This window comes from Anolis carolinensis, unplaced genomic scaffold (assembly GCF_035594765.1).
Source record: "Anolis carolinensis isolate JA03-04 unplaced genomic scaffold, rAnoCar3.1.pri scaffold_8, whole genome shotgun sequence".
Lineage (NCBI taxonomy): Eukaryota > Metazoa > Chordata > Lepidosauria > Squamata > Dactyloidae > Anolis > Anolis carolinensis.
Genome location: NW_026943819.1, coordinates 8070985 through 8097825, shown reverse-complemented (window position 1 = coordinate 8097825; position 26841 = coordinate 8070985). Strand labels below are relative to the sequence as shown.

General features: G+C 43.6%; 1 protein-coding gene across 2 annotated transcripts in view; it reads right to left on the bottom strand.

Annotated features, from left to right (window-relative positions):
* Positions 1–1815: 1815 nt before the first annotated feature.
* The window catches only part of pdlim2 (PDZ and LIM domain 2), a 78704-nt gene continuing 53678 nt past the window's right edge, over positions 1816–26841 (bottom strand). For both annotated transcript variants that reach the window (XM_008120159.3, XM_062960943.1), the window contains exons 7-10: positions 8973–9130; positions 5612–5757; positions 4292–4415; positions 1816–2668 (exon numbers count right to left, since the gene is read on the bottom strand). In XM_008120159.3, the coding sequence (XP_008118366.1) occupies positions 2473–2668; positions 4292–4415; positions 5612–5757; positions 8973–9130 (624 nt within the window). In that variant the 3' untranslated portion in view covers positions 1816–2472. The remainder of the gene's footprint in view (positions 2669–4291; positions 4416–5611; positions 5758–8972; positions 9131–26841) is intronic.

The window sequence follows — 26841 nt, the reverse complement described above, 5'->3', positions numbered from 1 at the left end:
CCTTCCTGAAATCCAGGTAGGATACATCCACGGCATTCCCTGTATCGACCCAACCTGTAACTCTATCGAAAAAAGAGATCAGATTAGTCTGGCATGATTTGTTTTTGGTAAATCCGTTTTGACTATTAGCAATGACTGCATTTGTTTCTAGATGTTCACAGACCACTTCCTTAATGATCTTTTCCAGAATCTTGCCTGGTATCGATGTGAGGCTGACCGGACAGTAATTGTTTGGGTCGTTCTTTTTTCCCTTCTTGAAGATAAATAGGGACCACATTCGCCCTCCTCCAATCTGCTGTAGTAATAGTACCTCTGTAGTAATAGTAGTAATAAGGAATTGCTCTCAATGAATTGCTTGGTTTTTCACCAAGATTTTATGGTTAATTTTTCGCTGGAAGCGGACCACAGAATTGTATTGGAGGAGTAAACGATTCCTGCAGAGATGTGATCTCATATAAATGGATAGAGTTCACACTGGAGGATCCAGAGATCAAGTTTTCAATCACATTTGCAAAAGTCAAAACCGCAAACGTGGAGGGACAACCATGTTCCTAAAACGTAAGAAGGCATTTCTTCTCCCTCAATTGTAGTTCTGCAAAGATAGATCCAGTAAGATCTATGACGGAGAATAGTTGGTGTTTACAACTGCATCTCCCATTATTGCTTTAGAGCAGGCTGTTAGGGATTGTGGGAGTTGGAAGTCCAAAACACCTGGAGGGCCCAAGTTTGCCCATGCTTGCTTTAGAGCGTGTTGTGTCAATTACGTTGGTACAAAGACATTAAAAGTCTGCTGTGAGCTTCGTTTTATGAGCCAGATGCCTTTGTTGTCCACGATGCTTCTCTAGGCAAGACTCTCTGGCGAAAAGCCTTGCGCTGCCTCTCCCTTTGCTTTCAGGCCCTTGAATGTGGGGAATGCGCAGGCCACATTCCAGAACACGTTGGGCCTGCCGTTTCTCTGGTGACTTCATGGCAGGAATGCTGCTCCAAACAGGAGGGCAAGCAGCACCCACAATGCCTTTCCAAGCCTTTGGCACGAGCCATTGTTTGCGTGGTTTCAGATGCCCCCCTTTTGTGTTTCTGCAGATCCCACCCATCTCACTCATTGAACCCCAAAAGCATTCCAAGCGTGCCCAAAAAGTCACATTTTGAAAAACAGGGTGGTAAACACAGGAGAAACTCACAACTGTATGTCCCACTGCCATGAACGATGTCCATTTTACTGCAGGAATTTTTCATATAGCCATAAGTGAGATTTGGCAAGATATACGGTATATATCTATTTGCTTTATCAAAAGGTTGCAGGTTCAAATCCAAGGAGTGGAGTGTGCGCCCACTGTTAGCTCCAGCTTCTGCCAACCTAGCAGTTCGAAAACATGCCAATGTGAGTAGATCAATAGGTACCGCTCCTTTGAGGTGTCTATGGACAACGCCGGCTCTTCGGCTTAGAAATGGAGATGAGCACCAACCCTTACAGTCAGACACGCCTGGACTTAATGTCAGGGGAAACCTTTACCTTCATTTGCTTTATGTCTTGATGTCTTTTGTCTAAGGGCAGATTGTACCCTCTGCTGGCAAACATGTAGTATATAGTCAGCCCTACAGGTATGACTTGTGCAGACCTGATTGCTTATTTTATTAATATGTTCTTTCTAGTTGCTCTGCTGTAGTTGGTCTCCATTGGAAAGCCTACAAGTTCCTAGAGAAGTGGTCTCTTTCCAAGTAAAATAGGTGTTTTTTCCACATTTTTCTGGGGTTGTAACTCCAGCAAATATGCAGGGGCAACTGTACGTAGAGTAAATGCAGGCACAGGGCATGAACTTTTAACAGACACACACATATATATTATATTTCACATAAAGATCTGGCTTAATATCTTAGAGAAAGCTTTACAGGCAGAGCCAACAGTCAAAGCTGCCCCCGTGCCAACTCAGTACCTACTGGTTCAAATGACCCTCCCTCCATTTCCATTTACTACGTAGATATGTGGATGTGTTATTGGCAGCAGAAGGGAGCAACATGGCCATTTGCCCTGGGGATGCTGGGACTAGCAAGAACCGTTTGGCTTTGATGCTTGTCATTAAGAGAACAAGGATGCTGAAGGCAGGACCACTCTAAAGGCACGAGAAGAAACCAGTCCCACAAATCATCCCTGTTGAAGCCATTAAGTGCCAAATACTTGCAAATACAAACATTTGCCTTTGTAAGAGAACAATCCCACACCTAAGAAGCTAGCTGGAAATGCACTGAGGAGCTCCATTCCCCCTTTTCAAGTTCCCCACGTCCTTTGTAATTTGAGCACTAGGATTTCCCCATCTTGGGCATGTCTCTAGGATTTCCCCATCTTGGGCATGTCTTCGCTGGCTGAATCACGGGAAAGGTGCAAGAAGAGGAAGGCTCAATAGAGACCAGGGGAGCCTCTGGCAATCATACAGATTGGTTAGATATTGGGAGGGAGTCATCTCTCCTGCGGCTTTAGGACTGGGAGTAGACGGCCGTGGCAATGCTTCCCCCTGCCGGCCCTTGGTAGCGCTGCCGGGCGTGCTTCTCGCAGAACATCTCCTCGCCCACCCAGAAGTGGCCGCGCATCTTCAGGTTGAGGCCACAGTCGGTGCAAGTGTAGCAGGAGGGGTGGCGGTAGCGGTTCTCTTGGATCCTCACCGCCTGATTCCTGCCGGAGACACAAAGGAGGATGTGTCGTGTGAAAAGGATGCACAGCAAACCGCTGCACGCACACATTAATACGAACTCACAGCAACCCAATGCACACACATACATACAAACTCACAGCAGCCCGATGCACACACACGTTCATACAAACTTGCAGCAACCCGATGCACACACACGTTATACAAACTCACAGCAACCCAATGCACACATACATTCGTACAAACTCACAGCAACCCGATGCATGCACTCATTTGTACACTCAAAGCAACCCGATGCATGCACTCATTTGTACAAACTCACAGCAACCCAATGCACACACACACTCGTACAAACTCACAGCAGCCTGATGCGCACACACGTTCATACAAACTCACAGCAGCCCGATGCACACACACACTCGTACAAACTCACAGTAGCCTGATACACACACACGTTCATATAAACTCACAGCAACCTGATGCACACACAGGTTCATACAAACTTGCAGCAACCCAATGCACACACACGTTCAAACAAACTCACAGCAACCCAATGCACACACACGTTCAAACAAACTCACAGCAACCTGATGCACACACAGGTTCATACAAACTTGCAGCAACCCAATGCACACACACGTTCATACAAACTCACAGCAACCCAATGCACACATACATTAGTACAAACTCACAGCAACCTAATGCACACACACGTTCATACAAACTCACAGCAACCCAATGCACACACACATTAGTACAAACTAACAGCAACCCAATGCACACACACGTTCATACAAACTCACAGCAACCCAATGCACACACACATTAGTACAAACTCACAGCAACCCAATGCACACACACGTTCATACAAACTCACAGCAACCCAATGCACACACACGTTCATACCTCACAGCAACCCAATGCACACACACATTCATCCAAACTCACAGCAACCCGATGCACACATACATTAATAAAAACTCACAGCAGCCCAATGCACACATACATTCATAAAAACTCACAGCAGCCCGATGCACACACACATTCATCCAAACTCACAGCAGCCCAATGCACACACACGTTCAAACAAACTTGCAGCAACCCGATGCACACACACATTCATCCAAACTCACAGCAACCCGATGCACACATACATTCATAAAAACTCACAGCAACCCAATGCACACACACGTTCATACAAACTCACAGCAACCCAATGCACACACACATTCATCCAAACTCACAGCAACCCGATGCACACATACATTCACACAAACTCACAGCAACCCAACGCACACATACACTCGTACAAACTCACAGCAGCCCAGTGCATACACACGTTCATATAAACTCACATCAACGCAATGCATACATACATTCGTACAAACACACAGCAATGCATGCACTCATTTGTACAAACTCACAGCAACCTGATGCGCACACACATTCATACAAACTCACAGCAACCCGATGCATGCACTCATTTGTACAAACTCACAGCAACCTGATGCGCACACAGAGATTGTATCAAAGGGACAGGTTTACCCCTCTGTTTGTACTCCAAAGCTATGACCCATGGCATCAGTGTCTCACTAAAAATAAATTCCATTCTGTTTTCGGCTCCTCCATGAATGGATAATACTCACGTGATGCCGCCACCGCATTTCTCACAAGTGTGCATCTTTGGGCTGCTGCCTGTCGCAGAACTATTGACCGGTTTGTGAGCGTTGTTGGGAGACAGCTGGCTGGGGAAGTGAGTGGCCGTGCCATCTGTTGAAACAATAAGGAGGATTGCTATGAGTCTTCTGGGCTGTATGGCCATGTTCCAGAAGCATTTTCTCCTGATGTTTCGTCCAAATCTATGGCAGGCATCCTCAGAGGTTGGGAGGTCTGTTGGAAACTAGGCAAGTGGGGTTTATATATATCTGTGAAATAATGTCCAGGGTGGGAAAAGAACTCTTGTCTATTCACCTGGAATCCTGTGTCCCGTTCTGGGTATCAAAAATCAAGGAGGTATGGACAAGCTGGGACATGTCCAGAGAAGGGCAACCAAAATGGTCAAAGGGCTGGAAATCAAAGCAAGGAGTAGCTTAGGGAACTGGATTAGTTTAGCTTGGAGAAAAGAAGGCTGACGGGACATGATAATCATATCTAAATACTTGATGAGATGTTATATTGAGAAAGTGGTAAGCTTCTGCTCTAGATACTAGACACAAAGGAGCAATGGATTCAAGTTCCTAAACACTGATTTCCAGACAAATGTGTCTGCCCAGGATTGCAGCTGTAAACTATTGTAATGAACCAATATCTTCATTTTAGCAACTTTTAATATTAGTGACATCAAGGAGCATTTAAAAAATGAAGCAAATGCAAGATAAATGTAAGCTAAGAAGCCGAAATGACTTCTTTTTACTCATTGCCTTTTATGTCAACAGAACGCAAACATGCCCAGAAACAATCAAGCCTTGAATTCAACTCTGCCAATTATAGGTTTTAGTGCTGCCTCGCAGATATGGACAATGCATCCTTTTATCTTAAAAGCTCTCCCTTGCCTCCAACGCTGACACTGTGTATCTGCTCAATGGTTTCCTGTGAGTTTTCCGGGCTCACAGAAGCATTCTCTCCTGACGTTTTGCCCACATCTATGTCAAGCATCCTAAGAGGTGTGAGTTTCCAACAGACCTCACACCTGTGAGGATGCCTGCCATAGATGAAGGCAAAATATCAGGAGAGAATAATTCTGGAACATGGTCAGACAGTCCGGAAAACTCAAAGCAACCCAGTGATTCCAGCCATGAACGCCTTCGACAACACGTTGCTCAAACTATGTTTCAGGCAAAAGAATAAGAAAAGGAAGGGAACTGCATAGGAATATGTTTCAAAGTGGCAGTCACACCTTTTCCTCCCGATATAAGGACATTCACAGACAGGCAGAGAGGCACACAAGGGTCATTTTGGCCGCCCACCTTTTTCATCCAACTCCAGAGCCACCTGCAGCATGCGGAAGGTGCTCGACTGCCGCGGAGGAGCCCTGGTTTCACGGTTTTCTTGCATCATCTTGTAAACCTCCGAGTCCCCTTCCAAACGATGCATGGCTGCCTCTGAATCCAGACTAGAAAAAGAAAGAACAAACGCACTGTGGTTAGACTTGGGATCCCTCAAGCTTTTTTTATCCGGGAGGGCAGGACAAACCAGTCTTTGGTCATCGGGATCTTTTTCTGCAAAGCTTGGAAAAAAGAGGTGGGGCTGGGAAAAGGCAGCCAGAAAGGAGTTTCTGGAAACGAAAGCATCAGAAGATATTCCTGAAGTCTTTTTAAGGAGAAGCAGGACCATCCTGCCCCAGATAAGGCCCCACAACCCACCCAATGTAGGACTTCATTTGCTCCAGGTTTGGAAGTCGTGACAATGAGAAGTCAACTCAAGCCAGCAAGGAGTTTCTGGAAATGAAGATTTTAGAAGATATTCCTGAAGTTTTTCTATAGAGAAGCAGGACCATCCCGCCCCAGATAAGGCCCCACAACCCACCCAACGTGGGACTTCATTTGCTCCACGTTGGGAGGTCAAGGCAATGAGAAGTCATCTATGAGTCACGGCAATGAGAAGCCAACTCCAGCCAGCAAGGAGTTTCTGGAAACGAAGGCTTCAGAAGAAGGATGAGAGATTCCTGAAGTCTTTTTATGGAGAAGCAGGACCATCCCGCCCCAGATAAGGCCCCACAACCCACCCAACATGGGACTTCATTTGCTCCACGTTGGGAAGTCATGGCAATGAGAAGTCATCTATTCACCAGCTCTGCTTCTGCGGTGTTGTGTGGTTTCTGAGTTCTGTTTATAAATGTCTTCAGACATTTATAAATTCCCACCACCAGCTGCCATTTTTCAAAATCCCACCTACCCAAGCTGCTCAGACCAAGTGAAAGCTCTTTCCCGGCTGTGTCAAGGTTGATGAAGCACTGCACCTCCAGGAAACTGATCACACAGAAGGCATATAAGGCCTGCCAAGGAAGTGCCAAGGAGGGTGACTCAGTTTAAAGACCTCCTTTCTCCCAAGAACTAGCCCTTCCGACAATGACTACTCATTCTGTTTCCCTCTCACCTGAAAGTTTCTCTTCCTGGTTGGCTTCAGGTGTTAGCTGGCTCTCTTTGGCTCTTTCAGCGTGCAAGCAGGACACTCCCTATATATGACGCAGGACGCCCTGACTTGCCCAATCTCTAGACCTGTCAGCAGCACTTTTGCATTAACCCTCACCTTGCCTGGCTCTCAGAAGCAAACTAAAAAGGTCCAGGTTGAATTTCCCTTATCCGAAATGCTTGGGACCAGAAGTGTTTTCAGTTTGGAGAGAAACCTACATTTGCATGCATGCACAGAATGAAATAACTTCACATGTTTTAATGTTGGTTATGCTTTGCAATGTACATGCATTTTATGGTGTTGTGTTTTAATTTTGTTCTACTGGGTTTGGTCTTCCAGTGTGCTGTCGAATAAGCTTTCAAATAATGCAAAGACCCCTTTGATAGACGTACCGCTATTTTGCACTTTATTTCTTGTCCTACCCCATCCTATCCCTAACTCAATGCTAGGAAATTTTGGGACACTTGTCCAGGCACTTTATCAACAGTCTAGCTACTAAGCACTTTGACCTGACTGCCCCATCTTATTCATTGGTGGTGAAGTTGTTTTTATGACCTTTTCTTTTACCCTGCTGTCATGGTTTTATCTGTACAATTCGTGCTTTAATCTGTTTTTATTTGATTGTTATACTGTTATTGGAGACCCTGGTAGCACAGTGTGTTAAAGCACTGGCCTGCTGAACTTGCGGACCATAAGGTCCCAGGTTCAAATCCCGGGAGCAGAATGAGCGCCCGCTGTTAGCCCCAGCTTCTGCCAACCTAGCAGTTTGAAAACATGCAAATGTGAGTAGATGAATAGGTACCGCTCCAGCAGGAAGGTAACGGCGCTCCATGCAGTCATGCCAGCCACATGACCTTGGAGGTGTCTATGGACAACGGCTTCGGCTTAGAAATGGAGATGAGCACCAACCCCCAGAGTCGGTCACGACTGGACTTAACGCCAGGGGAAACCTTTACCTTTTTACTATACTGTTATTGTTATTGTTTTTGCTTTATATTTTAACTTGTTTATACCTTGTTTTCTTTTGGGCTTGTTCCCGTGTTAACCCCTGAGTCCCTTCGGGGAGATGGTGGCGGGATACACAAATAAAGTATTATTTGGTCCCCATATAAACCGCCCCGAGTCCCTGTACAGCCAGTCTGCAAATGGGTCTTCAAGTAATTTCCAAAGGCAAATAAATGTATCACGACAGGATTTGTTCATAGAAAGTTTGCCATTGCCTTCTTCTGAGGCTGAGAAAGGGTGACTTGTCCAGGGGCACCTGATGGGTCTGTTAATGTGGGATTTGTGTATTGGTAGTGTTTAAATGAAATTTGTGTCTTGCCTGTATTGCATACTGATTGCATCACCCAGAGTGTATTATAGTCTGGAAAGAGTTAATTACTAAGAAGCTGTGATGACCTTGATGTGTGGCTGGAACCAGGGGAGTGTCCAGACACAAGTGTGTGTGCATTGCTGATTACATCAGTTCAGTTCAGTCCTGTTCTGAGTTGAGTGGAGTGCTGTCTGCCTAGAGTGAGAGTCAAGTCCTGTGTCCATTGTCTGCAAGTCTGTTTGTCTTGATTATCACTGAAGTCAGTAAAACTTTGTATATAGTTTTACCATCATCTCTGATGTCTCTTCGTTCTGCGTTCCTCTGACTCCATCCAACTACTGCTGCGCTGCAAATTACTCTGACAGGGTCTACATGGCTGAATAGGAATTTGAAGCCTGATCTCCCAGAGCCATAGTTCAAGGCTCCATCCACACCGATTCATTTACTGAAGTGTAAATGAAGTTGCTGCTTAGGAGAGAAACATAAACATAATAAAGGTAAAGGTAAAGGTTTTCCCTGATGTTAAGTCCAGTCGTGTCCGACTCTGGGGGTTGGTGCTCATCTCCATTTCTAAGCCGAAGAGCCGGCGTTGTCCATAGACACCTCCAAGGTCATGTGGCTGGCATGACTGCATGGAGCGCTGTTACCTTCCCGCCGGAGCGGTACCTATTCATCTACTCACATTAGCATGTTTTCAAACTGCTAGGTTGGCAGAAGCTGGAGCGAACAGCGGGTGCTCATTCCGCTCCCCGGGTTTGAACCTGGGACCTTTCGGTCTGCAAGTTCAGCAGCTCAGTGCTTTAACACACTGAGCTACCGGAGGCTCTGCATAAACATAAACATAGTACAGGTGAGCAATTAGGTAATACAGGGCAGATCACCTGTAGCTTCGATGGAAAGGGCTGGAGGGGCTCCGGTTCTGCTCCTTCCTGATCTCCCAAGGGTTGCAGAGTGTATACGATCCTGAAGATGGAGAGCCGTTCAGCGGAGGAAGACTTGGCAATGGAGGACCACTGGGAGGGGTGAAGCTCCTCCGCTCCTGTAGGAATCAGCAGAAGAAAAGAAAGGTGTCAAGACACTAGATCACAAACGTGGTGGCATAACGTCCATCAGGAGGAAAAGAAACCATCAAGATTGACATTCCCATTGGGTGCATTTTATCATTCGGCTCTTTTGCATTGTCACAACCACAATATTTCATTTGTAGTTCTCATCCACAAAATAAACCAGTTACTACATAATATACTCTGGCAGACCAAAGGCCAAAATATCCAAACTTTGCTCTGAGTAAAGCCATTTTGATCATCTAGAAAAACTGGACATTTATAAAAGTAGTCCGAAAAGGCAGCATGCTTACAATAGTTTAGTCACTGGAAAACAAAAACAATGGCCACAGAATATTTATATAACTTTTAAGTAGACAACAAAGATAGTGAAATACAGTAGAGTCTCACTTATCCAAGCCTCGCTTATCCAAGCCACTGGATTATCCAAGCCATTTCTGTAGTCAATGTTTTCAATATATCATGATATTTTGGTGCTAAATTCGTAAATACAGTAATTACAACATAACATTACTGCGTATTGAACTACTTTTTCTGTCAAATTTGTTGTATAACATGATGTTTTGGTGCTTAATTTGTAAAATCATAACCTAATTTGATGTTTAATAGGCTTTTCCTTAATCCCTCCTTATTATCCAAGATATTCGCTTATCCAAGCTTCTGCCGGCCCGTTTAGCTTGGATAAGTGAGACTCTACTGTAGTTAGATTTTACATACTTCATCTCAGCCATTAATATAAATCAGTGGTTCCCAACCTTTTTTTTTTGACCAGGGATCACTTGACCAGGAACCACTCTCCAACATTAGTACCAAAAAGGGTTACAAATCAGTTTTTGGTCAACTTTAGATTCAGTTTGGTTATTTTGGGGTGCTGATTCAGAAAACTTTATTGGATAGACAACATCAGCTATAGTTTTTGATACAGAACATATGCCATCCAGTAGTGGTTATCTCTGTGCGCCCACAGAAAACCATATTTAATCATCTAGAGCTGATGTGGTCCATCCAAAGCAATTTTCTGAATCAGCATCCCAAATAATCCCAGGAACAAGCCTAAAAACAAAGACACCAAGACGCCACATGGAACGGCTCTGCTCATGGGGAGGGAGGAGGAGGAGGAGAAGCAGCAGTCAAGGAGGCTTGTTGTCGCACCTTTCATGAATAGGCAGCCTCTCCCCTCCCAACATCCTTGTTGCCTCGGAACTATAAGAGGGTTTTGCAAGATCAGTCGCTCTCATTGCAACAGTGTAGTAACAGGGACCATATTTTAGTTCTTGGGGACCACTGGTGGTTCATGGCCCACAGGTTGGGAACCACTGATCTAAATGAAGAGTGCGGTCAAGAAGACAGACTTGGAAGGAACTTAGACAGGATCCTGAAGTCTCAAGATCTATCACTCAAAGCTAAAGTTACAATTATCTGTGCCATCATGTTTCCAGTTTCTACGTATCGTTGCTTAAGCTAGACAGTGAAGAAAGCAGATGGGAAGAAAATCAACTTATTTAAAATGTGGTGCTAGAGAATTGTATGGATATCATGGAACACTAAAATTAGAAATACATACACATTAGAGCAGGGGTCCTCAAACTTTTTAAGTGGAGGGCCGGTTCATGGTCCCTCAGACTGTTGGGGGGCTAAATTATCATTTGGGGGAAAAAAAACCCCAACAAATTCCTATGCACATGTCTTATTTGTAGTGCAAAAAAACCCCCCAACAACAATTATTTATTTATTTACTTACTACATTTATACCCCACCCTCTCTCACCCCGAAGGGGACTCAGAGCGGCTACAAGTTTTATGTACATACAATATATTATATTATAAGCATAGCAAAATATTAGCATTATATATTACAGTAGAGTCTCAGTTGTATTGAAAACATTGACTACAAAAATGCGTTGGATAATCCGGAATGTTGGATAAGCGAATGTTGGATAAGTGAGACTCTACTGTATTATATTGTACTATACCAATATACTGTAACATTGTTAGTAATATTACATTTAATATATAATATATAATTAATATTATTATATTGTATTATTATTCGTATTATAATGTATTACCTGATAATATTAGTATCAATATTATATGTATACATAATATATTATATTAATTACTATAGCACAATATTAGTAAATGAAAGAACAATACAATATTTAAAAATAAAAACAGTTTTAACCAACATATAGTAAACCTATCAGGATTTCAATGGGAAGTGTGGGCCTGCTTCTGGCCAATGCAATACTCAAGTAGAATTGTTGTTGTGTGCCTTCAAGTCATTTCAGACTTTGGGCGAGCCTAAGTCTAAAACTGAGGGCGGGGCCCAGGTAAATGACCTTGGAGGGCCGCATCCGGCCCCCGGGCCTTAGTTTGGGGACCCCTGCATTAGAGCATATCAAGCTCAAACTCTTCCTAGAAACTAAGTTGACTAAGTATAGTAGTTTGTATATCATGAGAATACGTAGCTCAATAGTACAGAGAATTATGAAGAATATTGTAGGAAAACAAGATGACCACATTTAGGTCTCCAAGACCTAAGCTGGGCTGTTGAGGATAGTGCAACTTGGAGGTCTCTCATTCATAGGGTCATTGTAAGTTAAAGGCAACTTGACAGCACTTTACAACAACAAAAATAAGGACAGAGAAAAATACGATGTTTGCATATTTTTATGAAGAAATTCCTCCTTGTCCTAAAATGCCTTTAGGTGGAAGTGTCTGACTGCCAAGTGGGAGAGTCAAAAGCCATCTTTCCACCAATTCCGATCTGGTTGTTTCAATGTAATGCACTAAACAGAAGAGGGCACCCGAGGTCTACAACTCCAAGTCCGCCAACCCAATAGGAAGAGCGGAGTTGCACCGCTGAGCTGGAGGAGGAATGCACCACAACTAGGGTGATAAGAGCACAAAAGTGGAAAGCAGGTTATCTAAAATGCATTGCGGCAAATCACCGAAAGCAATACTGGCCTAGATGGGTCATTCCTTCAGTCAAAGATATGGCAGCTCTTTAAGTAAGGCAGTACAAAGAAGTAACAAAATAACAGCTCGGTGCAAAGATAGGAAAGTTACTTTCAGGAAGGTTCAATGTGATGATAAAAAAGGTAAAGGTTTCCACTGACGTTAAGTCCAGTCATGTCTGACTGTGGGGTTCGGTGCTTATCTCCATTTCTAAGGCGAAGAGCCGGCGTTGTTCGTAGACACCTCCAAGGTCATGTGGCCAGCATGACTGCATGGAGCACTGTTACCTTCCCGCTGGAGCGGTACCTATTGATCTACTCACATTAGCATGTTTTTGAACTGCTAGGTTGGCAGAAGCTGGAGCAACAGCAGACGCTCACTCTGCTCCCGGGATTTGAACCTAGGACCTTTCGGTCTGCAAGTTCAGCAGCTCAGTGCTTTAACACACTTCGCTACCAATACAGTGAAGCTATTCACAATTGAGTAAATAGTAGGATGCTGATGCTCTGGGCTGAGTTATGCTTGCCTCCATCAAATTATCGGAGCCCCCAATGGCGCAGTGTGTTAAAGCGCTGAGCTGCTGAACTTGCAGACCGAAAAGTCGCAGGTTGGAATCCAGCGGGGTGAGCACCCACTGTTAGCCCCAGCTTCTGCCAACCTAGCAGTTCGAAAACATGCAAATGTGAGTAGATTAATAGGTACCACTGTGGCGGGAAGGTAACAGCTCTCCATGCAGTCATGCTATTGGCCACATGACCCTGGAGGTGTCTACGGACAACGCCGGCTCTTCGGCTTAGAAATGGAGATGAGCACCAACCCACAGAGTCGGATACGACTGGACTTAACGTCAGGGGAAACCTTTATCTATCATATTTTCAACTTCTCTGAAGTACTGCTCATGCTTACAGCTGGAGTTCTCCTCGATCTGGGAGTGCCATTGCTCCACTTAGATTGGTGTCCCAATTTTTCTAAAGGGAGCAAGTTTGACCATACTTCCAACGTATCCCAACTACCCTGTTTCCCCTAAAATAAGACATCCCCAGAAAATAAGATCTAGTAGAGGTTTTGATGAATTGCTAAATATAAGGCCTTCCCCAAAAGTAAGACCTAGTAAAGGTTTTGTTTGGAAGCATGCCCAATGAACAGAACATTAGTGCATGCAGGATCGGTAAATGTATGTACCATAGACAGTTGTACATGGAAATAGTGGTAGTAACAAGAAATTCTTGATAGGATTCACAGTTTGTCTGGTCATGCTGGTTTGTGATGACAACTACTGTACAGTATATAATAAATGTTCATTTTTTGTTCAACAATAAATGTGAATTTCCTCTTCATGGAAAAATAAGACATCCCCTGAAAATAAGACCTAGCGCATCTTTGGGAGCAAAAATTAATATAAGACACTGTCTTATTTTCGGGGAAACGTGGTAAGTTACTGAGATGTAGTCTACATGCTTCTCGGGCATTCCAAACAATGCTTATCAGGAACACATGGCTGCATTTATTACAGCAGCCACAGTGACTTGAGCCCAACTGAAAGTGCTGATTGTTATCTTTAAAGACTTAATGATTTTAAGACTAAGATATTGAAAGGACTGCCTCCACCCACATAAGCTGGCTCTCTCATTGATATCTTCTGGAGAGGTTCCCTTCTGCAACCCACTAACATCTGAACTGCATTTGCCTGGGATCCAGGACACAAAAGGCCTTCTTTGCAGCTGTATCTAGGTCATAAAAAGCCCTTTCCAAGCCCTCTGCGGTACTACAATGCTTCATCTCTCCCCACACAAACTCCAGATATGTGTATATGCCATATTTCTTGCATGACTTTATTTATACTCAATTTCCCCCACAAAGTCGGGACTCAAAATGCCTTGCACGAGATCAAAAGAAGCACCAGGAAAAATATACAAGCTACCCAAAGTAGTATATATTGCTACCCAAACTTGTATTTAAAATGGCATTAAACTGCCTCAAGGACAAAACCGCTGAAATATACTTTTTAAAAACAACAGATAAAGGTAGTAAAAGTACAATAAAAATCATCCTAGAATAAAAATGGTCTTCATCGGCTACAAAGGGATAGGATAAAAGGTGCTAGTCTAAGGAAAGGAGTTTGGGAGCCTGCCAGCAAACATGGAGAAAATGTTCTAGACCAATAGTTTCCATCCTTTTGATCCTCCAGATGTTTTGGACTTCAGCTTCCAGAATTCCAGACTGTTGGCCAGCCTCATCTGGAAATTGAAGTCCTTAAACATCTGGAGGAAAAAGGTTGGGAACCACTCTCCTAGACTTTGAATAGCCTTGCAACTTCAAGGCCTGGCTGCTTGCTGCCTGGGGAAATCCTTTGTTGGGACGTGTTAGCTGGCCCTGATTATTTCCTGTCTGGAATTCCCCTATTTTCTGAGTCTTGTTCTTTATCTGCTGTCCTGATTTTAGAATTTTTTTTAACACTGGTAGCCAGATTTTATTTACTTTGTTCAGTCAGAGTGACATTCCTGGGTTCTGATCAGATTTAGTTGTGATGTCTCATGGGCCATGTAGTCCCCTTCCTAGTACTATTGTGGCAGACGAAGAGGAAAACTTGGGTTTCCCACCGTTTCAGCCAGAATTGGAGCCCTTGCACCTGCAGGATGTTTGCCCTCCAGAAGTCAGCCAAACAAGCCTTGGGCAGAATTCTCCCCCGTTCTCTCATAAGGATAATTATAATCGAGATAGAGGCGCTAGGGAGGTGAAGCGCCGAAGCGCCAGAATCGCTGCCAGACAATTAGCTGATTAAGCCTGTTTCCCTTGGGAAATCTTAAGGAGTCATGCATCTGGACACAGTATGGGTTTCACTTCTTGTTCCCCAGGGAAAGTGTTCCTTGGCGGGAAAACAAGATCCTATATAGGTGTTTACCCGCAAGGAGATCCTTGCGGAGTCAATTCGTCAGCTTCAGGAGTGAGATCGTGTGTGGACTACGCTACTCCAGTTCCTTGTTTCCAGGACCTCGCCACGGACCTTGATCTAGTTCCAAGCCACCTTGTTCCCCAGACCTCGCCTCGGACCTCGTTCTTGCTTCTTGCTTCTTGTTGCCACGTATCAAGTCTTGTTTGCCAAGAATCTAGTTTGTTTTCCAGCCTTGTTGTCAAGCTCCATTGGACTAAAGGACCCTGTCATTTCCCCACACTTGCTCGGCAAGTGTGTGTTTCGGTTATTGGATTATAACTTTGGACTCTAATATCTCATATTGGACATTGATTTCCTGGACTATAATTGACCTTTCCTGAAAGGTCTACTTCTGAACTTTATTCTTCACTTGTTTTTATTGACTTTATATATTCCTTTAATAAAGATATTAGATAGATTCTGGTCTCTGCGCATGGTTATTGGTGCTCTGCAGCCTGGGTCTTGACATTAGTAGACCAGAGGCAAACTGACCCCAAGGCACATAAAAACTTCATTTGCTGTATTACTTTCACTCTGCTCCTCCTATGGAATTCAGAGCAGTATATGGTCTCATTACATCCAACCAAACCTGGGCGAAGGATTAGATTGAGAAAAGTGGAACTGGTCCAAAGCTATCCGTTATGGCTGGACAAGTATTGAATCAGGATTTGTTTGTCTAAATTCATCCTAAATTAAGTAACCACCATGCTGGCTCACCACCACAATTTTCCAGCCATCCATTTCTAATGCTGGTTCCAGTATTTCAGAACTACTGACTTTTTGCAAAATGATAAATCTGTGGCAAGGAATGCACCACCGCCATGGCACGTCATGGACAATAACATGACTTGTTGATCCCATTATACCTGTTCTCTTCCCTGCTTGTTTCCTACTGTCTCTTCTCAACCCAGAGAAGGCTGTTATTTCCAAAGAAAAGTATTGCTAGCCCATAACAATAATAGAAAAATATGTTTTTCCCCCGACTGCATCTGCTCCTACTTAAAGGCCTTGGAGATGGAAGAAAGAAGAAACCTCTTCCTAAGTAGAAGCAAATGTTCCAGAGAGCAGCAGTGTGCAAAAAAGAGATTTGACAGAAATGTACTTATCAGTGTTTGTATAGGATCTCTGCTTTTTCCAGCACCAGAAAAAAACAGAGGCAATTTCTCCTTTCAAGCTAGACATTTTGAAAGAAGTTTCCTAGACAGATCTCACCGTGCCTCCTTCTAAGCAAAGACCGATACCGTTGCTGCAGGATGCGGCCCACCCATCTTGTCTATGTTCACAGTCGGCTCCAAGGAATAATTCAACCCACACAGATATTCCATAGAAGCGTCCATGCCGTGCCACGTGGTTTTGCGAAATGACTTGATTTGCCAGATTCTCAATTTCGGGAAAGCTGCCAAACACACAAACTCACAAAACCCCTCCGGCACACAAGACCCACAGCATGAAAGGCTGCCAGCTTTGGGTTTTTACATATGATTGACCTCCAAACCCCAAGATGAGCCAACTGTGGGCACAGCTGGGGCAGAATTTCAAGTCGTCTATCTTTTCAGACTAACTCAACCAATGACAGCTTTACTGGGGCAAAGACTAAATCAAGAATACAGCCCTGTTTGGCCAAAATCCTGATAATATTCTGGAGTAAAAGGTAAAGGTTTTCCCCTGACGTTAAGTCCAGTCGTGACCGACTCTGGGGGTTGGTGCTCATTTCCTTTTCTAAGCCGAAGAGCCGGTGTTGTCCGTAGACACCTCCAAAGTCATGTGGCCACTGGCATGACTGCATGGAGTGCCGTTACCTTCCCGTCGGAGCGGTACCTATTGATCTACTCACATTTGCATGTAGGTTGGCAGGAGCTGGGGCTAATAGCGGGCGCTCATTCAGCTCCCGGGATTTGAACCTGGCACCTTCCGGAGTAGAGCAAATTTATTGAATCAATGGGATTTTTCAGGAGCTACGGTGGGGCAATGGGCTAAACCCTTGTGCCGGCTGGACTGCAAACCTGAAGGTTGGGTTGCTGACCTGATGGTTGCCAGTTCGAATCCGCTAGATAGGGTGAGCTCCTGTCTATCAGCTCTAGCTTGCAGGGACATGAGAGAAGCCTCCCAGCAGGATAGTAACACATCCAAGCATCCCCCTGGGCAACGTCTCTGTAGATGGCCAATTCTCTCCCAGCAGAAGCGACTTGCAGTATGTTCTCAAGTCGCTTCTGACATGACAAAAAAAGGGATTTGTCTATGTACCAAAGCTCCATTCATCAACTGACTAGAAGTGCTTAGGCTAGTTGGGAGGTCAGTCTCTATTTGTCATGCTGATGGCAAACTGGAACACTTCCATGATGGGTAAAGAGGTAATGAAGACCCTGGAGAACCTAAAAGAAGCACTGGCCCCCTTTACGCTTCTGGTCTTTTTGAATGTCAGGGTGGGAAATGATGGTGCCTCTATAAAGTAATGCTGCCACTTTCACCTCCTGGTGGAATGTCTCCTGACTTATCCATAGATCATATCAACATCTTCCATTGTGACGCCCTTGAAGTCAACTTAAATATATGAGTATACATAGTAAGTATACATGAAGTTACATCATGTATACCAGGATAGAAGATTCCAGTGGTTAAGTGTTATTCATTCCAGTTGTGCACCTTGTCCCTGAATGCACCTCGGTCTCATACTGCTGGCTTATCAGGTAGGCTTTGGAGCCGTTTTCCCTACAGGATCCTGTTGGAATGGCCCTCTCCTTTCAAGAAAACGGTTCCTCTCCTGGAATTGGAACCTCGTCCTGCGCCCATGCCTGGGTGTCCTGGCATGTCCCTCTCCTGTTGCCTTTGGACTGGGTGCTGTTGTTTGTTTGCTGACATTGGCTCCAGGTTCTGCCTCCCCCTCGTTGTTTTTGCTGTGTCCTGGGCCTATTTTTCAAGCCCAAATTGGGAAGGGAGCTTGGCTCCGGAGCACAGAACATGCCAGCTGGCACCTTGTTCACCCTGGCCCTGCAACCCCTTGGCTTCTCTTCTATGTTTTTCTTTCCTTTCCAGCATTTATTTGCTTTAGCATTTGGCCTTGTTGGTGGGCCTCCTCCCTAGCCCAGCGCTTACTTCGGTACTGGGGGTGAAGATTTGAGTATTGGAGGGTAGTTATGGGAGGCTGAGGCTTCAGTTTGTTCTCCCTTATCTTATTTCCCCAGAAAATTTCCTTAGGGAAGGAACAGCCATTAACCTTCTAATGCCAATTCTAATACGACATGCTAGGCTATCTGTCCCTATTCCTTCTTCTTCCTAATGTTCCAGGTCAGGAAGTTTTGGTGCCTCAAGGAGAGATGAATTGGGGCTTGCACATGACACATTTCACACTTGTGTGTTTTGGCTTGGATAGGGGCCAGATATCTGGATTCACGGCTATGATTAGCTGTGACCTGCCTCAAGCCATAGAGAGAGGGGGATAAGAAATAAAATTATTATCATCATCATCATTATCGAGCCCTGGTGGCAAATTGCGTTAAAGCACTGAGCTGGAGACCGAAAGGTCCCAGGTTCAAACTCTGGGAGCGGAGTGAGTGCCCGCTGTTCGCTCCAGCTCCTGCCAACCTAGCAGTTCGAAAACATGCCAATGTGAGTAGATCAATAGGTACCGCTCCGGCGGGAAGGTAACGCCGCTCCATGCAGTCATGCCAGCCACATGACCTTGGAGGTGTCTCCAGACAACGCCGGCTCTTCGGCTTAGAAATGGAGATGAGCACCAACCCCCAGAGTCAGACATGACTGGACTTAACGTCAGGGGAAACCTTTACCTTTTTTTTCATCATTATCACTATTATTTGATACACAACTTTCCTGCTTCTTGGCGGGGGGTTGGACTAGATGGCCCATGAGGTCTCTTCCAACTCTATTATTCTATGATTCTAGTACACAACAAACAAGGTCACTATGCTGGCTTTTGTGTTGTATCACACGTTGGACACTTCCCAAGTGTCTAGGACTATGTGATGTATCGGCAAATAATGCATGCAGGTCCGCGTAGGGTGGCCAAAGACCTCCTTTACCGGCTTGTGCCAGAATCTTTGCAGTTCGGTCTTTAAATCCTCATATTGTGTCAGTTTTTCCAGTTGCTTCTTGTTCATTCTGCTGTTGCCTGGGATTGCAACATCGACGATCCAAGCAGTTTTCTAACCACTGACTTCCATCAATGTTGGATCTTGACTGTCTTCACATAATCTGCCAGTGCGTATTTCTCTTCCTCTATCATTTGTTTCACTTGCAGAAGCCCTCTGCCTTCTGATTTTCTAGACAGGTAAAGTTGTTGTTGTTGTTGGTGGTGTTGTGAAGTGGACTAAAGTTGGCTTTGGCCCATATCCTGCTATGTCTCTAGGAAGCTCACAGATTAGGTGTGAAGTTAATCACTGTTTTGCCCTCCAGAAACTAGAATGCAGTTATGCATTGCTTCTGAAGAAGTGGGAGCCCTAAAGGCACCAGCTCCAATCTGTTCTAGGAAGCTAAGCAGGGACTTCAGGGAGAGACAGCCAACGAAGACCAAATGCTTTTGTCTACATTTCAACGGACAAAACCACCTCTGAGGATTCCTTGACTTAAAAAAACCCCCAGGAAACTTGAAGATTATGTAGCACAGGCACTAAACAATCCTGTTCATGAACTATAAAGATGTATTTTTCTGATGTATTTCGAGAGCCGACTTCGATGTTTCATCTCCCAACTCAAGAACGGAAAACTAAATGTTGGTGGCTGGGCAGGAAGAAAGATTTAAAAATGGGCTTAATTAAAAACTGTGACAGAGACATCAAGAACTGAGAAGACCTGGCCCTTGAGCACTCTAACTGGAGGTCAGCTGTGACCAGCAGTGCTGTGGAATTTGAAGAGGCACGAATGGAGGGTGAAAGGGAGAAACGTTCCAAGAAGAAGGCGTGTCAAGCCAACCCTGACCGGGACCGGCTTCGAACTTGAAACCGATGTCCTCACTGTGAAAGAACATGTTGGTCAAGAATAGGGCTCCACAGTCACCTACGTATCCACCTCCAAGACACTACACTTGGAAGGCCATCATACTTGAACAACATGGGATTGCCTAAGTAAGTAAGATGTGCATTGGGACCAATGCATATCCATCCCATTAGTACATCCATCCCAAACGCATTGGTCACTTTGCCAAGTCTCTTATGTAGCAACATAACAGCTTGGTACTATATACAGATTAACACAGGAGTCCCCAAACTAAGGCCTGGGAGCCGGATGCGGCCCATCAAAGCTATTTATCCGGCCCTCATGGCACAAGGGCAGAAGGGGTTTGGACTAAATGACCCAAGGGGTTTCTTCTTCTCTTATAACCATTATTATTATTATTATTAATAATAATAATAATAATAATAATAATAATAATAACAACAACAACAACAAGATAGATATGCTGGATTTCATATCACAAAATTACATTATTATTATTATTATTATTATTATTATTATTATTATTATTATTATTATTAACATTGAGGCTGGGTGGCCATCTGTCAGGGGAGCTTTGCTTGTGCTTTCAGTGCACAAAAGCAGAAGGGGATTGGACTAAATAGCCCAAGGGGGTCTCTTCCAACCCTTGTTATTATTATTATTATTATTAATAATAATAAGAAGAAGAATAATTAACATTGAGGCTGGGTGGCCATCTGTCAGGGGTGTTTTGCTCGTGCTTTCGCTTCATAAAGGCAGAAGGGGATTGGACTAAATGGCCAAGGGGTCTCTTCCAACCCTCTTTATTATTACTCATTATTACTCTTTATTATTATTATTATTATTATTATTATTATTATTATTATTATTAACATTGAGACTGGGTGGCCATCTGTCAGTGGTGCTTTGCTTGTGCTTTCGGTGCACAAAGGCAGAAGGGGATTGGACTCAATGGCCCAAAGGTTCTCTTCCAACCCTCTTTTTATCATTATTATTGTTACTATTATTATTATTGCTTGGTGGCCAACTATAGTCTGGCTCTCCAACGGTCTGAAGGATCGTGAACTGGCCCCCTGTTTCAAAACTTTGGGGACCCCCGGATTAACCAAATGTTAATGTGTTACGAAGACGTGAACCCGCAACAGAATTGGAACCAACATCTCTACAGCACTTCTAAGCATGTAAGGAGTTTCTCACACATTACAAAAACCCTTGAAAATGAGGCAATGTTATTATTTCTGCCTCACGGATTACTCATTGGAGTAGTCCGGGGACTGAGGCTGAATGAGAATGGCTTGGCTGAATCCACTGTGTGAGTTCACTGCAGAGACAAGATTCAAAACAAGGATTTCCTGGTTCATAATCTCTAAAACAGCTCCCATTCAAATGTGGAATGCGTTATCCCCAACAGCATGTGGATGGGCCACGTTTCTGCCAACTGGTTACAAAGGAGGGCACTGATGGTATGAAAACTCCCTCGGACCGCAGACTTTCTCCGCAAGCGCAAACATCACCATTCAGAAGAATTAAAACCAACTTGTCTATACTGAGCTAATCTTCACAACTGAGGACTGAATGCAGCAAGGGTAGATTTTTGTTTTTGGGACACTTTAGTATGTTCTTACGTTCTATTTTGGAAGGGCAAGGTGTTGTTTTCACTTCCAATACCCACCTCAAAACCTTTAAGACATGGGCAAGCTATTGGTCTCAGTCAAGAAATAAAACTCTGCCAGTCAAAAAGCAAAACCTCAATTCAGACTCCACAAAGGAGACAGACAAGCCTCTGTGGACTTCATTTGCATGCTTTATTCAATCACACAGCCCGTAATTGTGTATCGCCTTTTGCTTCTACCATTCCCACCACCCCATTCCCAGCAGTGACTGGCATTGGTATTCACCAAAAACAAGGGTCTGGAAAAGAGAAGACAATATTTGTGGGGGTTTTCTAAAAGAAGGGCTCAGAGGATATGGGAGAAAGTACTGGAAATGATTTTTAGGGAAGATGGCTCAAGCAGCCTCCCAGCTAAGGTCATTCTAGTTTGTAAGCATTCGAAAGCAGAACACTTGACGATAAAATATCAGATTATTAGTTATTATTGTCACACTGATCCTAGTTCTACTTAGACATAAGCAAAACAAAAGCCACACAACGGTTTCGGTCCTTGTTGGGCAGGAAGACTGGCTCACGTTTCCTTTGGGAATATGTGATGGAGAAATAAAATCTAAACGAAATAAAGTCTACATAAAAACTGGGAAGACGACAAGTGACATTTAAAATCATAGAATCGTAGTGTCTCCTTCTTTCGAGGTTTTTCAGCAGAAGCTGAATGGCCATCTATCGGGGTGCTTTGAATGTATTTCCTGCATGGCAGAAGGGGGTTGGACTAGATGGCTCTTGGGGTCCCTTCCAACTCTAGGATTCTATTTTGGCTGGAGAAAGTTGACCACAGTAACATTGGAAGATGTAGAGATCCCTAAAGAGAATAAATAATAATAATAATAATAATAATAATAATAATAATAATAATAATGATGATGATGATGATGAAGCCAGACTGACAAAGTTCTGGAACACAACACACCAGACATCACAGTTGTGGAAAAGAAAAAGGTTTGAATCATTGATGTTGCCATCCCAGGTGACAGTCACATTGACGAAAAACAACAGGAAAAACTCAGCCGCTATCAGGACCTCAAGATTGAACTTCAAAGACTCAGGCAGAAACCAGTACAGGTGGTCCCAGTGGTGATGGGCACATTAGGTGCCATGCCAAAAGATCTCAGCCGACATTTGGAAACAATAGACATTGACAAAATCACGATCTGCCAACTGCAAAAGGCCACCCTACTGGGATCTGCACGCATCATCCGAAAATACATCACACAGTCCTAGACACTTGGGAAGTGTTCGACTTGTGATTTTGTGATACGAAATCCAGCATATCTATCTTGTTTGCCGTGTCATAATAAAATAATAATAATAATAATAATAATAATAATAATAATAATAATAATAATAATAATAATACAGTAGAGTCTCACTTATCCAACATTCGCTTATCCAACGTTCTGGATTATGCAATGCATTTTTGTAGTCAATGTTTTCAATACATCATTAAATTTGGGTGCTAAATTCACAGTAATTACAACATAACATTACTGCGTATTGAACTACTTTTTCTGTCAAATTTGTTGTAGAACAAGTGTGGGTGCTTAACTTGTAAAACAATAATCTAATATGATGTTTAATAGGCTTCTCCTTAATCTCTCCTTGTTATCCAATGTATTCGCTTATCCAACATTCTGCCGGTCCGTTTATGTTGGATAAGTGAGACTCTATTGTAGTTTATTTTTCTATCCCGCCACCATCTCCCCGAAGGGACTCAGGGTGGCTAACATGGGGCCAAGCCCAAAACAGAAACAAAGCATAACAAGTAAACAAATACAGTAACTAAAAATGGTGTCAACACAACAATTGGAATATTCAAATAAGTGAATAATCAAATTTGCGAAAGTCAAAACCACAAATGGGGCCGCAGTAGTGCAGCAGATTAAACTTATAGCTTCAGGAAATCTACTAGCTGGAGGGTTAGCAGTTCAAAGCTGCGAGTTGGATGAGCTCCCGCTGTCAGCCCTAGCTTCTGCCAACCTAGCAGTTTGAATGAATGCAATGTGGATAGATCAAAAGGTACCGCCTTGGCGGGAAGGTAAAAGGTTGCCCCGTGCAGATACACAGGCAACCGATCAGAGATATCTATGGCCAACGGGCTCCTCAGCATAGAAAAATGGAACCAGAGCACCTCCCCATGGCCGGATTTGAGCATCGTCTCCAGACGCCGGAGATGAAAAAGGGAAAGGTTTTTGTTTTGTGTATTGTATGCCGTTGTGTTCACTGTGTAAAAGGCATTGAATGTTTGCCTTATATGTGTACTGTAATCCACTCTGAGTCCCTCCAGGGAGATAAAGCGGAACATAAATAAAGTGTATTATTATTATTATTATTATTATTATTATTATTATTATTATTATTATTATTATTTTATTGTATGACAAAGCAAACAAGATAGATATGCTGGATTTCGTTTTACAAAATCACAAGTCGACCACTTCCCAAGTGTCTAGGACTGTGTGATGTATTTTTGGATGATGCGCACAGATCCCAGCAGGGTGGCCTTTTGCAGTTGGCAGATCGTGATCTTGTCAAGGTCTATTGCTTCCAAATGCCTGCTGAGGTCTTTTGGCACGGCACCCAATGTGCCTGTCACCACCGGGACCACCTGCACTGGTTTCTGCCAGAGTCTTTGAAGTTCAATCTTGAGGTCCTGATAGCGGCTAAGTTTTTCCTGTTGTCTGGTGTGTTGTGTTCCAGAACTTTGTCAGTCTGGATTCGGAAGTCCCACAGTATGTTTGCGTGCTCATTTTCCAATACTTTTGCAGGTTTGTGATCCCACCAGTTCTTTACTGCTGGGAGGTGGTACTTGAGGCATAAGTTTCAATGAATCATTTGGGCCACATAGTTGTGCCTCTGTTTGTAGTCTGTCTGTGTGATTTTCTTACAGCAGCTGAGGATGTGATCCATGGTTTTGTTGGTTTCCTTGCACAGTCTGCATTTTGGGTCATCAGCTGATTTTTCGATCTTGGCCTTAACTGCCTTTGTTCTGATGTCTTGCTCCTGGGCTGCAAGGATCAGGCCTTCTGTCTCCTTCTCCAGGGTCCCATTCGTGAGCCATAGCCAGGTCTTCTCCTTATCAGCTTTTCCTTCAATTTTGTCAAGGAACTTTCCATGCAATGTTTTATTGTGCCAGCTGTCAGCTCTAGTTTGTAGTGCGGTTTTCTTGTACTGATTCTTTGTTTGCTGTGCTTTGAGGAGTTTCTGATTTTTGACTTCAATCAAAGCAGGTTATTCACTTTGCTTTACATATTCTGCCAGGGAATGTTCTTCTTCTTTGACTGCTTGTTTTACTTGTAAGGGTCCTTTGCCCCCTGATCTTCTAGGCAGATATAGCCGGTCAACATCACTGCGAGGGTGCAGTGAATGATGAATGGTCATGAGTTTTCTTGTTTTTCTGTCCAAATTGTCCAATTCCACCTGTATCCAGTTTATGATGCCAGCAGTATATCTTATGACAGGTATGGCCCAGGTGTTTATGGCCTTGATGGTGTTGCCTTCATTGTGCTTGCTTTTCAGAATTTTTCTGACCCTTTGTGTGTATTCTTTGCTGACTACAGTTTTCACATTATTTATTATTATTATTATTATTATTATTATTATTATTATTATTATTATTATTACTTATTGTGTGTGTAGGAATCACTCTTCTGCTGAAACAGCAAGCAACACTCATCTGAACAACTACAACTTCTTCAGGCTCCATTGGAAGACTGTTGTAGGATTAAGGATGCTGCCAAACTTGAATCAAGGCTCCCAAGATTATAAACAGCCCAAGCCTTGCCGGAGGGAGTCAGGGACTGTTCTGCTTAGAGTCTTAATAGATCCCAAGAGCAAAGAGCGGGAATTGTAGCATGCAGGAAGCAGATTCAGGTGTCAACAGCTCACATCTCCTGTGTCCAAAAGATGCCTCCCTAAACTGGTTCTGCCTCCCTGGCTGCAGATGTTGCTTAGGAACCCCGACAGGTATAAACAAACATCTGCAGCCAGGTGCGGCAGTACCTGCAGGGACACGTGCGAGTGGCAGCAAGGAAGAACATACACTGAAGCGAGCAAAAAAGGCTACAGAACTTATACTGTTAGGAGAGAGCTTATATACCTGCGTTACAACCTCAGACAAGGCACCTGCTGGCTAGTGAAAGACCTGAAAGACCACGACAAGTGGCTAGGAGAAAACAATCAGTTCTAAATAAGGTTGTCCTTTGTTTTTTTTCCTTTGTGGAGGAAGAAAACACTTTACCTCCTACAGTTGCGGACATGGAGATGTAACTTTGCTTTGTGGTTGAGTTGCCTTCAAGTTGTTTTCAACCTAAAGCAACTCTAACACAGGGCTTTTGTATAGAATGACAGAGGTGGAAGAGACCCTTAAGGTCCATCCAGTCCAAACAAAGCACTCCCAGCAGATGGCCATGCAGCCCAAAGGGTAGAAATTCCAACACAATCTAAAGCAGTGTATACTCTTTGAATCAGGATGCCATTCTGCAACTGGAGACAGGTTTCAAGAAAGTGGAGGCCAGGGTGTGGGTGGTCATACTCAACTGCTGGCTCAGAATATCCCTTGCTCCTCTTGCCCAGGGGTCCCCAAACTAAGGCCCAGGGGCCGGATGCAGCCCATGGAAGCTATTTATCCGGCCCCCATGGCACAAGGGCAGAAGGGGTTTGGACTAAATGACCCAAGGGGTCTCTTCTTCTCTTACAACCATTATTATTATTATTATTATTATTATTATTATTATTATTATTATTATTATTATTATTATTATTATTTATGACACAGCAAACAAGATAGACATGATGGATTTCGTATCACAAAATCACAAGTCAGACACTTCCCAAGTGTCTAGGACTGTGTTATTATTATTATTTTGTATGACACTGCGAACAAGACAGATATGCTAGATTTCATATCACAAAATTGCATTATTATTATTATTATTATTAATATTGAGGCTGGGTGGCCATCTGTCAGGGGTGCTTTGCTTGTGTTTTCAGTGTACAAAGGCAGAAGGGGATTGGACTAAATAGTCCAAGGGGTTTCTTCCAACCCTCTTTATTATTATTATTATTATTATTATTATTATTATTATTAATAATAATAATAATAATAATAATAATAATTAACATTGAGGCTGGGTGGCCATCTGTCAGGGGTGTTTGCTTGTGCTTTTAGAGCAC